The sequence below is a fragment of the Eubalaena glacialis genome, chromosome 4, assembly GCF_028564815.1.
Source record: "Eubalaena glacialis isolate mEubGla1 chromosome 4, mEubGla1.1.hap2.+ XY, whole genome shotgun sequence".
NCBI lineage: Eukaryota > Metazoa > Chordata > Mammalia > Artiodactyla > Balaenidae > Eubalaena > Eubalaena glacialis.
This window is the reverse complement of record NC_083719.1, coordinates 36,332,890-36,347,394: the sequence shown is the minus strand read 5'-3', so window position 1 is coordinate 36,347,394 and position 14,505 is coordinate 36,332,890. Positions and strand designations below refer to the sequence as shown.

Genomic DNA, 14,505 nt, shown 5'->3' with positions numbered 1-14,505 from the left:
TCCCAATTCTCCAGAGTCATGCAAAATTGCCACAAAGCTCCTTTGATGGGTGTATACTACAGACCCTATCTGATATAGATAAAAATAAAAAGGACTGTTACCCTCATCTGGTTCATACCTAAAAAGAGGTCCAAGGATATATGGCCTAAGGGATCATAATTTATAATCAAGCAATGAATATCTTCCCTCCTGGCTGATAGGACACTTTCTAACTCCTGAACAGACCTTCCCACTACTTCCTAATTCTATCTCCTGAGAGGCCTAGCTCAACACCTCAAACTGCAAACGTGGCAAGTGTCCTACTTTTGAAAATTTAAGAAAGCTAGCTTCCCAGTCTTAAATTAGCCTCTGCAGTATTCCTATCCAAGAGTGTTCTTTCTTTCCTTGGATAGCACCAGAAAAATAAAAGGGATTGTACCAACTGAGAACTAAGGAAGGAACCCACATTAGCTCAGGAACATGTGCTGAGCCACAGCTGTGCACAAGGCTCCCTGGTAGGCACCCTCGTGGCAGAAATGAGCCAGGGCAACTAAAGGGCAGTGAGACTGAGAACTACTGGAATTTGAGGCACGGGCAGATGCTATGAATGCAGAAAAAAGAGTGTTTACTACGGAGCAGGAGACGGCAGGAACTCTGGAGAAACTGCTGAGCTCAGTAGGACTTCAAAAGGTGGGGAATAAAGACACAGACCTACTAGAGAATGGACTTGAGGACATGGGGAGGGGGAAGGGTAAGCTGGGACGAAGTGAGAGAGTGGCATGGGCTTATATATACTATAAGTAAATGTAAAATAGATAGCTAGCGGGAAGCAGGCAAATAGCACAGGGAGATCAGCTCGGTGCTTTGTGACCACCTAGAGGGGTGGGATAGGGAGGGTGGGAGGGAGGGAGACGCAAGAGGGAAGAGATATGGGAACATATGTATATGTATAACTGATTCACTTTGTTATAAAGCAGAAACTAACACACCATTGTAAAGCAATTATACTCCAATAAAGATGTTAAAAAAAAAAAAAAAAAAAGGCAGGGAAGGGCAGGGACAGCATTCCAAAGAGAAGGAACAATATGTGCAAGGCCTGAAAGTCCTTGGCCTCCTTGTGGAGATAATAGCAGCGCTCGTGACTGAAATCGGGCCCAGAGAGCAAGAAATGAGTTTCAAATGAGGTCCAAAAGCTCAATCAGGACTAGTAACTGAAAGGCAAGAAATACCGTACCAAAGGGTGCAAAATTTAGAGCACAGGTAAGGGTGGGGTGGGGAGGGAGGGGAGGTGGTCCAATCCTGAGGACTTTAGATGCCTTTACCTAATGATGCTGGGAACCTGAGTGGTCCAAGTTACTGTCATTACTAAACAAAACCCCAGGCTTTCCAGTAGCTATGGTTCAATTACGAAATGAGGGCAGGACCTGAGGGGGGGAAGGGGAGAGCAGGAAAGCCAGATGACCCCATGATGCTTATGATTTTTAATTAGGCGTCATCAGGAAAGGTTCTAAATGGAGAAAGTTGTCTCCGTCAGGGCAGATTTAGCGTGTGCCCCACAGTACTCCTAATTCTCACAGGAATTTAGGCAAAATTTGCCTAACACACAGTCTAAACCACTGTGATTCCTCCTCACCCCACCGCTATAATCCCTAATTTACGAATCAGATTTTCAACCTGATTCAGTTTCTTCCTGATTAAACATTCCAAGTCTACGAAAAGTCTCTCTAAAAGGGTTTCAGAACAATAAGAATGCTGAAAAAAATCTCCTGTGTCTCAAAAGGTTTACTGGAAAAGATTATGAGCACAGCCTGAACGTTATCAGAGAGGGGGGCTGCCGAACTTTTTAGTGGTAACCCGAAAGGTCACGGAGCTGGAGAGGAAGGTTGGGAGCTTTCCCTCGTGGGCACAGCACCACAAAATGAGACTGTCCCCTAGGCCCTCTCTTGAAGTTACCTGCACTAAGTGAAATGCTAGCCCTGCATCCATCGCCCAACCCAATTGAGGGGGTCTAGACAATGGTACAAGATACCAGGCAGCATAATAAGTAGCTAGCTACAGAAACCTTCCATTTTACCTACGATCCTCATAAGTACAACGTTTTTGTGTGTCCAAGCCCACTGACTGACGTGTGCCTAGGAGGAATGAAAATTTACCAACTCCACAGGATTGCTACCTGAAGCGAGCTCATTGCCCATGTTCCTCTCTCAGTGTTCTTATCCACACCAGGTCTTCAGTACAGCCATGAGGATCTCGATCTAAGGAATCGCAACTTGGAGAACTTCTGACATTTAACTTAATCCTCTTTGGATCCACTCAACGAAAACTTTAGAACAACTTCTGCTCCAGGAGTCTTTCAGGAGCAAGACACACCATCAGGTGACCCATGCAAAGGCTCAGGACAAACACCAGTAAGGGTACAATGCCAAGGACACTGTTTTTCAAAGGGCATGTGTACCTTTATATAATCTTTTCAATCTTTTTTTTTTTTTTTTAATGCTCACAGGTTTTCAGGTTTCAGTCCCCTAGGGATATGAAAGATCTTTAGAAAGATCATCTTCTTCCTTATTATATTCAAATTAGCTTTTCTCTTTTGGGGGGCTTACCACAAAAGTAACAGAAAGGTGCTTTTCAGACCAGCCTTGTGAGTGTGAACTCTGGGTCAATCCACTGGTCAGGGACTTTGTGCAAGTTTAAAGTGCTTTGACCAGATGGCTTCAGAAAAGGCTGAAAACGGGAAAGGCTCAGCAGAACAGACTGGTAAAACTTCTTCAACAAGTCCTCTTTAACACTATCATATAATTTGAACTGCTGCTAAGGTACACTTACTGTAAACTACTTATAAAAAATAAGAGGTTAAAGTTTAGTCAACTGTTCACATGCCCTTTTTTTGTTCAAAAAAAAAAAAAAAAGATACTATGGGGGGTAGGTCCTAAAAGTCCATATATGTTTTATATAAGAAGTCTTGAGTTCTATAACTTAAAGATTTACCATCAATAATAATTCTATATACTATATCCAAAGTATACTCAGTTCTTTTTTTTAACCTAGTGACATATACTTTATTTTTTCTTTTTCTTATTATTTTATTTTTTTATTGAAGTTTAGTTGATTTACAAGGTTGTGTTAGTTTCAGGTGTAGAGCAAAGTGATTCAGTTTTTATATATAGATATATAGATATAGATTTTTTTTTCAGACTTTTTCCCTCATAGGTTATTACAAAACACTGAGTAGAGTTCCCTGTGCTATACAGTAAGTCCTTGTTGGTTATCTATTTTATATACAGTAGTGTGTATATGTTAATCCAAAACTCCTAATTTATCCCTCTACTCTTTTCCCCTTTGGTAACCCTAAGTTTGTTTTCTATGTCTGTGGATCTACTCAGTTCTTTATAAAGAGAATGATTTAAAACTACTAGCTTCAGGGCTTCATCATTTACTGCATGAGTAAATGCTTTAGCACCCTCTGCTGGCCACTTGTTACATACAGTCAGTTCCCAACTCATCTCCCCAAAAGGCAACTACCTTTCAAAGGTCGAATGCTGGCTACAGCAAAAGCCACCCCATCCTTCCTTCAAAGCCACCTGCAACAGCTGAGCCAGAAGCCACCGCCACAAAAGGAAAGGATGAATCCCGAAGTGCTCTCCTGCCACCACCTGTTCATGAGTCCTACTGTCGCTGGCAGATTTCACAAACACCACCTGTGGCCCCTGCCTTGTCTGATCTGCACCCACCTCCAGTAACCAACCCCAGCCTCATTTCCACACACACAGATTCTTCTATGGGCTGAGCCCATGTCACTCTCCCGCTGTCTGCTTCATCTAGCCAGCTCCGGTGGGATGGGGATGTCTGGAGAGAACAGCTCACCTGTTGGGTATCATGTGCGTAAACAGAGGACAAAAAGAAGCGCCTGAGAGGCACGTTTTCCCCCTCAAGCTCACAGATATGCTGCCAATCAGCTTCCTGCCCTTGGGTGTATATTAGCCAGATTGCGGGAAGGGGGTGCCAGAAGAGAACTTCTCCTTTCCCAGAACCTCATGACAAAGCAGCTTCTCCTAATTTTCCACGGTCCCCTAGAGAAAGCAAGGCTCCTTTAGGAGGATCGAACACAAGTAACCTGAACCCTGTAAGTTCTCATTATCTGGCCCACTTTCTTTTAGAAAGGTAAAAAAATTAGAGTCAGCATGGTAGTCATTATTCAATAACAGAAGCAAAGGACAGGAGAGGAGATAGAAATATAAAAGGTAGAGAGTTTCTTCACTCCCAAGTCTTGCTAGATCAAGCTACTGTTTACTGTTTATTACTGATTAATAAATGCTGGCTGGTTCGACATCAAGCATCTATTCTTCAGAAGAGCATGTTGTAAAGGACTAAAAAGTAATTCCTGCCATCAAAGAGCTCATGATTTGATTGCAAAGACCAAACAAGCCAAAGGAAGTAATTACAAAGTAACAAAGTATCATAACCTTTAGTAAAAAATATATATGGGAAATTCCATAAATATATATACACACACACAAAGTCCCCCTCTCTTTCTCATGTATAAAAAAATGATCATCAAAATATTAATAATGGGACTTCCCTGGTGGTGCAGTGGTTAAGAATCCGCCTGCCAATACAGGGGACACGGGTCGAGCCCTGGTCCGGGAAGATCCCACATGCTGCGGAGCAACTAAGCCTGTGCACCACAACTACTGAGCCTGCTCTCTGGAGCCCACAAGTCACAACTACTGAAGCCTGCGTGCCTAGAGCCTGTGTTCCGCAATAAGAGAAGCCACCGCAATGAGAAGCCCGCGGACCACAACGAAGAGTAGCCCCGGCTCGCCGCAGCTAGAGAAAGCCCACGCGCAGCAAGGAAGACCCAACACAGCCAAAGATAAATAAATAAATAAATAAAATTTAAAAAATAATAAATAAATTTTTAAAAATATATATTAATAATGGTCACTCTGGTAGAACTTCCAATCTGTGTTTTCCTTCATATTTTTCAGTGCTGTTTGGATTTCCTACAATAGAAATGTAGGACCTTAACAAAGAGAACAGAAATAAATTAAAAAACAATTATCAAGGGTGTAAACAAAGCAAACTGCTTACAAATATAATACTGTACACAGGATATGATCTATGAACATAGATAACAATACACAGAAAAAAAGACTGGAAGAAAATATACGAATTATTAATGACCGTTTTTTGTGCAGGGGCCACAGTGATTTTGTCTTTTCTGCCTTTCATGTGCCTTCTCATTCTCTAGAAAGTAAATCAATCTTTACTTAAAGAAATGCAAACGTTAAACAATTATTCACCCTCATTTTGAAGTATCATTAGTAAAAGTGCTTTATCGATAACCACTGACGTAATGACACACCTGGAATAAGTGCTGTGCTGATAAGGATATCCACCTCCTTGCACTGCTGAGCAAATAGCTTCATTTCGGCCTCAATGAACTCTTTGGACATCTCCTTTGCATATCCTCCTTGTCCCTCACCAGATTCCTTCAAGGCCACCTCTAAGGGCTCAGCACCCAGAGACTTGAACTGCTCCAAAGCTGCGGCCCTGGTGATTATTGAAGGGAAAGCAGTGGTTATTTCAGGTCCTTAATACAGAAATCAAGATCATCATTTACATACACATTTTTAAGAAAACTCTACATATTCAAAAGTAGAAACTTTCTTTTGAGGTCTCTGACCAGACGGTTTGAATTTTTTTCTAAAGGCAGGGAACAACTTTATGATAATATTTTTTTCTGGAAAAAAAAAAAACTATAGGAAATTCCAACTCTTACTTAGTTAAGTTACAAAAGGAATTTCACTACTGCCAACTCCAGTCATCAATTACCTGAGCTTCTTGACAGTGGTCCCACTGTTGATGATGTGAAATCTGACCTACATTCAGATTTGACATCATTCAAATCACTCAAGTTGAGGTTTTCACTTGTACATGTTCTGACTTAACGGGGACTTTTCCCACATAAATGACTCTTTTACTTAGAAATATTGTTACAAAGTGATTTTTGCCCCTAGTCCTCATTAAATTGTGTTTGAGAAAAGCGATCTATAAATGGCATAAACGGCAAAATGTGAAGAGCCAACACATTTAACTTATGTAAAAATACATTCAGTTTAAAAATAAATAAATAAATGCTAGCCAAGTTCTGTCTACTAGTTGGGAAACCAGAGCCAACAAAGCTCTCAGCTCTGTGGCGGACAGTGTTTAACTCACCAACATCCACCCCACTACAGTGAATCCCAAACCTCCCTAACGACGACAATCGCTCCAGGCACTTGTTAAAAATTCAAATTCCCAGGCCCCTTCCGAGACCCACTGAATTACAATCTCCAGCGGAGGGGGCAGGAGCTCTATTTTCAGCAAGAGCTGTAGGTAATTCTTGCCGTAAGGGAAGTCTGGGAAACAGTGGACTGAGCCCATCAGTCCCCTGGCAACTGTCATGGTCGGGGAGCAGACACAAAGGTAGGATACAGAAGGCAGGGCAGAAAAGGTAAGGCATGGATGAACAAGAGCTTCTCTCCGTTTCTGCTGACTTGAACAAGGAAGCTTGTAACCCAAATTGCCTGCGGAGGTCAACTTGTGACCACAGGGGGAATCAGCCAGAGCTGAGGACAGCAGAGAGGAGAGACAGAAGGAACCTCGTCCTGGATGGCACCGACCAGCGGCTGCCTCTAGTGTGAAAAGGGAGTCCTTTCCATGGATTTTCACTTCAGAGAGATAACACATTTTCTTATAGTTTAGGCCAATTTGAGTTGGTGTTATCCAAAGGGATACAGGTTTAAAAAGTTTTAGAAATGTCTATTTTTTAAATTAATTATTTATTTTTGGCTGCGTTGGGTCTTCATTGCTGCGCGCGGGCTTTCTCTGGTTGTGGCGAGCGGGGGTTACTCTTCGTTGCAGTGCGCGGGCTCCTCATTGCAGTGGCTTCTCTTGTTGTGGAGCACGGGCTCTAGGCATGCGGGCTTCAGTAGTGGCAGCACGCAGGCTCACTAGTTGCGGCATGTGGGCCCTAGAGTGTGCTGGCTTCAGTAGTTGTGGCACGTGGGCTCAGTAGTTGTGGCTCACGGGCTCTAGAGCGCAGGCTCAGTAGTTGTGGCGCACGGGCTTAGTTGCTCCGCAGCATGTGGGATCTTCCCGGACATGGATCAAACCCATGTCCCCTGCATTGGCAGGCGGACTCTTAATCACTGCGCCACCAGGGAAGCCCCAAGTCACTGTATTTCTATACAATGAATCTTGTGCAGCCATTAAATATATTTGCAGATAAGTAAAGAGCTTCATGATCTACTGCTAAGTTAAAAAAAAGTAAAAAAGTAAGTTAAATAGTACTATTAGTAAAATTACATTTTTAATTAATGTGTAGAAAAGGGAACATATACTAAAATGTTAATAGTTATCTCTAGCAGGGTTGTAGGGTATTTTATTTTCACTTTTTGTACTTTTTTATATTTTTCTGAATTGGGAAAATAAGCATTTTTATAATCAGAAAGAAAGTAAACTGGATAAGTTATTAAACTGATTTATATTTCTTTTAACATTATGTAAAATAGGGTTATTTATTCCTATTTCATATACTTACAATAAAGAACAAATAAAGCATAGAGCACAATGCCTGGAAGAGAGTAAGCATTTAGTACAGGTATCTGAAAACTAAAGCTCTTGACCAGCCAATTGTTTTTGCAAATAAAGCTTTTTGGAATACACACCAAAAAAGGAAAGTAAAGACTTTATAAACTTTGTAATAGAGACAATAGGCAATGAGTGGAATTTCCTAGTTATTGTCTGAAAGAATTTAGAAAATCACACCCATATAATATCGCTAGGCAATGAGTTTTCCTTAAGTTTTTAGGATGTTTAACTGAAAATAATACCATTCAGTTTTCCAACAAGAATTTATAATCAAGTGTGTTTTCCAACATATTTAGATTTCACATTTATAACATGATACTAACCCCCAGTCTCAAAATAGTGATTAGATTAACTAATGAGCTATAATTATAAGAAAAGCATTACATCAGATCAGCCACATCTTTCTTCAGTGTACACTTGAGTTATCTTAATAAACTGTAAATAAAAATGAAGTTAAGCAACAGCTATATTCTAGCTGTCTACTCTCTACATAATCTAAACCAAAGACATCAACAAAACTTTTATAAATTCTCAGTAGTTAACCCAACACTGAGTTTCACATCATCTCCAAGTCAAATATATACACTTCCACTTTAATAGTATTGTCCACTACAATGAAAACTTGAACAACCTACTTTTGCCAGATTTGGGGGGTCTTCAATAACTTCACATCTGCAAACATTAAAAATTAAAAGCTAGGACTAATGACATACTTAACTGTGGCTATCCCTGGCTTGTGTCCTAGTTACTTCAGAAATGCCTTTTCTCATTTCAGCAAGACAGCATTTTATCAGCACATCACCCCTCTAAACTCCAGGTAAGCACTGTAAACCATATTCTATTGGAACAGCCTTTACTCTGAAATGTCATATTCTTTTTAACTTTGAATGGTTGCATTTCTTTTTCATCATTCTATATTCAAGATTAGTAATGGTATTTTTCCTCTACTGACTTCAACGGATAATAACTAACTACATGTTTCAACCTTAAAAAAGTATTGGAACACATAAATGATAACAATACTCAAAAAACACATAATAAAAGCTAGTATCTAGTGTCTTCTGAAATGAAGAACAATTTTAATTGAACTTCTCTTTACTTTAAAGAAATTCCAGGAAAATGTTGATATGTCTGCTTTAAAGAAATATGCAATGAACATAATCAAGTACTTTCACCTGGCGGCTCTACTGCTGCCCAATCAGCTTTATCTGCTTCCGTCTGTTCGATGCCGAGCACATCCCTCACCCCCGACCCCAGTCTGCTCTCCAAGATGTCTCCCATACTACTCCCCTTCTTCACACTCACAAACATCTTTGTTCATGCCCTACCTAGTGACTAAACACATTCTGAGCAGAAATAAAACACAGCAGAGCAACATGGTAGAAAGTCAGGATACAGAGAACTCTGGTCCCATTGCTAATCTACATGAAAATACAAGACTGAGTGTGAGCAGTTCATTTGCAATTTTTTAAAATTATTTCTGCTGTACTGGGCCTGAGTCCTTAAACTTTTTTTTTTCCACTAAGTAATACATTTTCACTTTGAGTTAACTTTGAACAAATGGATACACTTTTAAATGAAAAGAGCTTACAGAGCAGTTTCAGCGTGCTACTTCAATTTGCAAAGGGAAAGCATAACATCCACCTAAAACAAAACGTTTCTACCTTAACAGCAATCGCTAGTAAAGCCCTCACCTTGTGTCAAATCCCCGAACAATTGCACCCATCGACTTTGCTGCACCTGCAGAAGCCAGCCCGGCCACACCGCCACCGACTATCAGAATCTAGGAAAGAAGGCAGAACCCGTAAGTTTTAAATAAAGTTCATGATCAACTGATTATGTAAAATCATCCGCTAGTAACTCTCAGGGCCGGGTACACAGTCAGCATGCAGTAATACACCAGGTGGTGCTGGTGGTGATGATCAGCCCTGAATAAATGTACTGTGTGGATAGGCTACTCTGTACCTGGACCACCGCTGTTTTTCGGGGTTTTTTTTTTTCTTAGTTGCAGCACACGGGATCTTCCTTGCAGCACGTGGAACCTTTTGTTGCGGCACATGGGCTCTTTGTTGCAGCGCAGGGGCTTCTCTCTAGTTGTCGTGGGCAGGCTCAGTATTTGCAGCACGCGGGTTCTCTAGATGTGGCTCGCGGGCTCAGTAGTTGCTGCGCACGGTCTTGGCTGCCCCGCGGCATGTGGGATCTTAGTTCCCCAACCAGGGATCGAACCCCCAAGTCCCTTGCATTGGAAGGTGGATTCTTTTTTTTTTTTTGGAAGGCGGATTCTTAAACACTGGACCACCAGGGAATTCCCCCGGACCACCACTGTTTTAAAAAGTTTTTTAAAGCTGATGGCAAAGGCCAAAAACTTCACTAAAACTAGTGTGACTCTCAGCATCTCAGTGTAAAAGCTACATACAGCACCATCAGTGTTACATATGTTAAAGACTCACAGGTTCTTTCCCACACTATCAAAGCTACTTTTACTAATACTATATATTAAAGTATTCTAGCTCCCTCTCCCCTCTCAAATTTTAAGGTTTTCTACGTTCATAAAATATCAAAATAAGTTTCAAAGACGGGTACAACTTTGGTGAAACACCTACTCCTATTTTGAGCTTCTAAGAGGAACAGCAGGTGACCAACCACCTAATTTTGATCCACTTTCAATGAACTGCACCTGAAATCCAAAGCAATGTAACTAATCTCCCTAACCAAGGAAGGATCAGAGCCAAGAAAATCATAGAATTCCTCAGAAACAAGAGTCTCCCCGCCTTCTAAGAAACAAACTAAGAACAATGTAATCTGGAATGGGCCTTCCAGAGAAAAGACCTATTATACTTCGCAGTCAAAAAAAAAAAAAAAAAGCCACCCACAGAAACAGTGAAGTTTATAAATTCCCACCCACCCCTCATGCCCACTTCTTCTGCCTCTTTAAGAAGACTAGGCTAGTGGAACTGTGCTCTGGTGACCCCTGGGCACTGTCTCAGAGATCGTGTGAATTGATCTAAATGGGAATGCTTTCTCTGGGGGGTCTACAAGAAAGGGGACAAAGAGGGACCAGAGGGAACAAGACGCTGCTGGGCTCCAAGGCACCAATCCCCACTCCACACACCGAAGCCCCACCACAACTAAAAAAAAAAAAAAGAAATTAAAATAAGTAAAAGTCATAGGACTGGGCCAAGTTATCCTGAATCAAGAAATAACAAAAGACCCCATAATTTAAAAGACAGAATCCATTCTTCAAAAAGGGAAGAGGGGCTGGAAATGGAGTTAATGATCCATCATGCCTACGTTATGAAGCTTCATAAAAATCACAAACGTACAGGGTTCCAGGAGGTTCCAGAAGCTTCCAGGAATGGTGTCCAAAGAGGGCATGGAAGCCCCACACCCCATCCCACATACCTTTCCCTAGTCACCTCTCTCAACAGGATGTTCATCTGCATCCTTTATCATAGTCTTTCATAATAAACTGGTAAATAGGAAGTAAATTGTTTTCCTGAGTTCTGTGAGCACCTCTAGCAAATTAACTGAACCCAAGGTGGGTTGTGGGAACCTCTGACTTACAGCCAACCTGTCAGAAGCACAGGTGACAACCTAGACTTGTGACTGGCATCTGAAGGGGGGTGGGGACAGTCCTGTGGGCCTGAGTCCTTAACCTGTGAGATCTGATGCTATCTCCACGCAGATAGTTTCAGAATTAAGTGAAATTGTAGGGCACCCAGCTGGTGTCACAGAATTGCTTGGTGTGGGGAAAATCCCCACACATTTGGTGACTGGAAGTATCAGAAGTGAAGTGTTCTATATGAAATTTAAGGAGAGACACAGGAGCAAGAGTGGAATTTTCCCTGAACAATCCTAAATCAGACATTCCCTCATCTGCAAGAGGATCTGGGACTTCCCTGGTGGCGCGGTGGTTAAGAATCCGCCTGCCAGTGCAGCGGACATGGGATCGAGCCCTGGTCTGGGAAGATCCCACATGCCGCAGAGCAACTAAGCCTGTGCGCCACAACTACTGAGCGTGCGTTCTAGAGCCCGCGAGCCACAACTACAGAGCCCACGTGCCACAACTACTGAAGCCCGCGGCGCCTAGAGCCGGTGCTCTGCAACGAGAGAAGCCACCACAATGAGAAGCCCGCGCACTGCAATGAAGAGTGGCCCCCGCTCGCCACAACTAGAGAAAGCCCATGCACAGCAATGAAGACCCAACACAGCCATAAATAAATAAATAAATAAATTTAAAAAAAAAAAGAAAAAAGAGGATCTGAACTCTGTAACATGACCTATAAGAAAGGCCCCACATCATCCAGCCCCGACCTACCTTTCCAACATCATCTCAGATCACTCTCCACCTTGCTCACCATACTCGAAGACCAATGGCCTTCTTTACTCTCCTAGAAACACTGAATTCTTTCCCATCACAGCACCTTTATATGTGCTATTCCCTTGGCCTAGAATCCCGAACCCCGCTTTCTTTCTTCCCACCCTTTAGGTCCCAATCAAATGTCAGAGGTGTCTTCCCCATCACCCTAACTACAGTAGCTTGCTCCTATGACTCACCACCATATCATGCTGTTCTTTTCTTTATATCTAAAATGATCTCCCATATGTGTTTGATGGTTTATTTATCTCCTCACTGTGGTCCCTACTATGTGTAAATTTCTGTGGCAGGGATTTTTTTGCCTTGTTCATGCCATATCCCCAGCTACTAGAACAGTGCCTGGCACGTCAAAAGCCATCAACCGATTGATTTTAGCTCATTCTAGACATGTAAGAACACACCATGTTTAAAGGAAACCCAAATAAAATATTACGCAAGCTGCCTTTTTTTTTTTTTTTTTTGGCTGTGCTGCACAGCATGCAGTATCTTAGTTCCCCAACCAGGGATCGAACCCACGCCCCCTGCAGTGGAAGCGCGGAGTCTTTACCACTGGACTGCCAGGGAAGTCCCTAAGCAATCTACCTTGATAAGTCCATCTATTGTCCAATTCTTCAATATCAGGAAAGTGTTTCTGACATGTAACTAAAATCCCTTAAGCTGCAATTTAAATTTTCAGTAAAGAGAGTCACTTTTCCACCTTTTAAAAGCTGACTGATTCTCCTTCCTTTACACCTCTTGTCTTCTGTTTCACTTTTTAATCCCTTATATTAACAGCTTTCCTCTCACCTTCCAGACAGATTCTAACCAAAACTGAGTAGTGGATTTGTGCATCAAAGCATTCAGCCAGTTTAAGAACAGCAGCCAACTTCTGGCCACCATGAGGGCCAGACCTTTTCTTATGATCCTGAGAAAGAAGTCAGATGTAATCACTTTACGTATCACACCTCTGTGTTGCTTGCTCATACTCTCTTGTTAAGTATTCTGGCCTCCACTTGAACCATGTGCCACTGTCTTCACCTGGTCTGTTTTTAAAGCCATGTATACCTAGATTTCTCAAAGCTGCTATTGTCTTTTTTTCATTTTTCCTAGGAGATTTATTTTGTGTGAGAGCTCTGGGTTGATATAACAAAGTAATTAAGAGCAGGAAGCACCAAGTAAACCTGCACCCTACAGAGCATACTCTGCAGATAAGATGACAACGTTTAAGGTCCTGTTTCCTATACTTTGCTGAAAGGCTTACACTATTATTTAGGGTCCGTGGCCTCGAAGGGTCACAGCATAATCTATTCTTTCACCTAGCCACCACCACCTCTCATCAACTGCTCTTCTCTGCTCTCAATATAGATGAAAGAAACTGCACCCTTTCCCCCTGCCAAACACCCTGATTATACCACCTACTATTTCCTGTCCTCTTGACCCAAAATCTGGCAAAAAGTGAGAAAACCAAGTCTTTCCTGAGCCAATGTGTCAGAATCATTGGGAAGTTGAGAATTTGCTGAATGTATCACGAGGCTTTTAAACAATTACTAATAAACAAGTCATCCAAAATCCCTTTAAGAATTCAAGTTAGAGGGCTTCCCTGGTGGCGCAGTGGTTGAGAATCTGCCTGCCAATGCAGGGGACACGGGTTCGAGCCCTGGTCTGGGAAGATCCCACATGCTGCGGAGCAACTAGGCCCGTGAGCCACAACTACTGAGCCTGCGCATCTGGAGCCTGTGCTCCCAACAAGAGAGTCCGCAACAGTGAGAGGCCCACGCACCGCGATGAAGAGTGGCCCCCGCTTGCCGCAACTAGAGAAATCCCTTGCACAGAAACAAAGACCCAACACAGCCAAAAATTAATTAATTAATTAATTAATGTAAAAAAAAAAAAAAATTCAAGTTAGAAAGTGAAAAACAGAAAAAAAAAATTGAACTTCCAGAAATGTCAAAATTCATTGTTTTCAAGTAACCTTAAGTAGCTTTGAGGCTCTACCATATATTTGTATATGACACAGACGTCATCATTTGCAAACAAAACATTTTTAAATAACTATTTAAAAACTATAATACCCTTGCCTAATTCATAGTATGAAGAAATATTAAAGTTTTACCTACCTTAGCTGGAGGAACTTTTCCAGCAGCTGTGATCTGACCAGTAAAAAAACGTCCAAAATGATTTGCCGCTAGTACAACAGCCTTGTAACTTAAGAAAATAGAAAAATAAATGGATAAATAATTCTATAAAATTAAAGAACTTAAGTTTATATAGGAGAAATTATTAAAGAATAAGAATAATAGCTAACATTTTTATAGTGACTACTATCTGTCAAAAACAGTTCTAAGTGCTATATATATGCTTACTCCTAATCTTCACAACAATCCTATGGATAAGTATAACTATTATCTTCATTTTATAGGTGAGGAAACAGACACACAGAGGTGAAGAGACTTGACTGAGGTCCCTCAGCTAGTAAATGGCAGAGCCAGACGTCTGACCCTGGCATGCTGCCTACAGAGCCACACTCTTACCCG

The 14,505-nt window shown here is 41.6% G+C and overlaps 1 protein-coding gene across 4 annotated transcripts in view; it reads right to left on the bottom strand.

Moving 5' to 3' along the window:
* Nucleotides 1-14,505, bottom strand: part of NNT (nicotinamide nucleotide transhydrogenase) — a 96,263-nt gene that overhangs the window by 60,112 nt on the left and 21,646 nt on the right. For all 4 annotated transcript variants that reach the window (XM_061189239.1, XM_061189235.1, XM_061189238.1 and 1 more), the window contains 3 exons: nt 14,089-14,176; nt 9,309-9,397; nt 5,345-5,532 (listed from right to left, as the gene is read on the bottom strand). In XM_061189239.1, the coding sequence (XP_061045222.1) occupies nt 5,345-5,532; nt 9,309-9,397; nt 14,089-14,176 (365 nt within the window). The remainder of the gene's footprint in view (nt 1-5,344; nt 5,533-9,308; nt 9,398-14,088; nt 14,177-14,505) is intronic.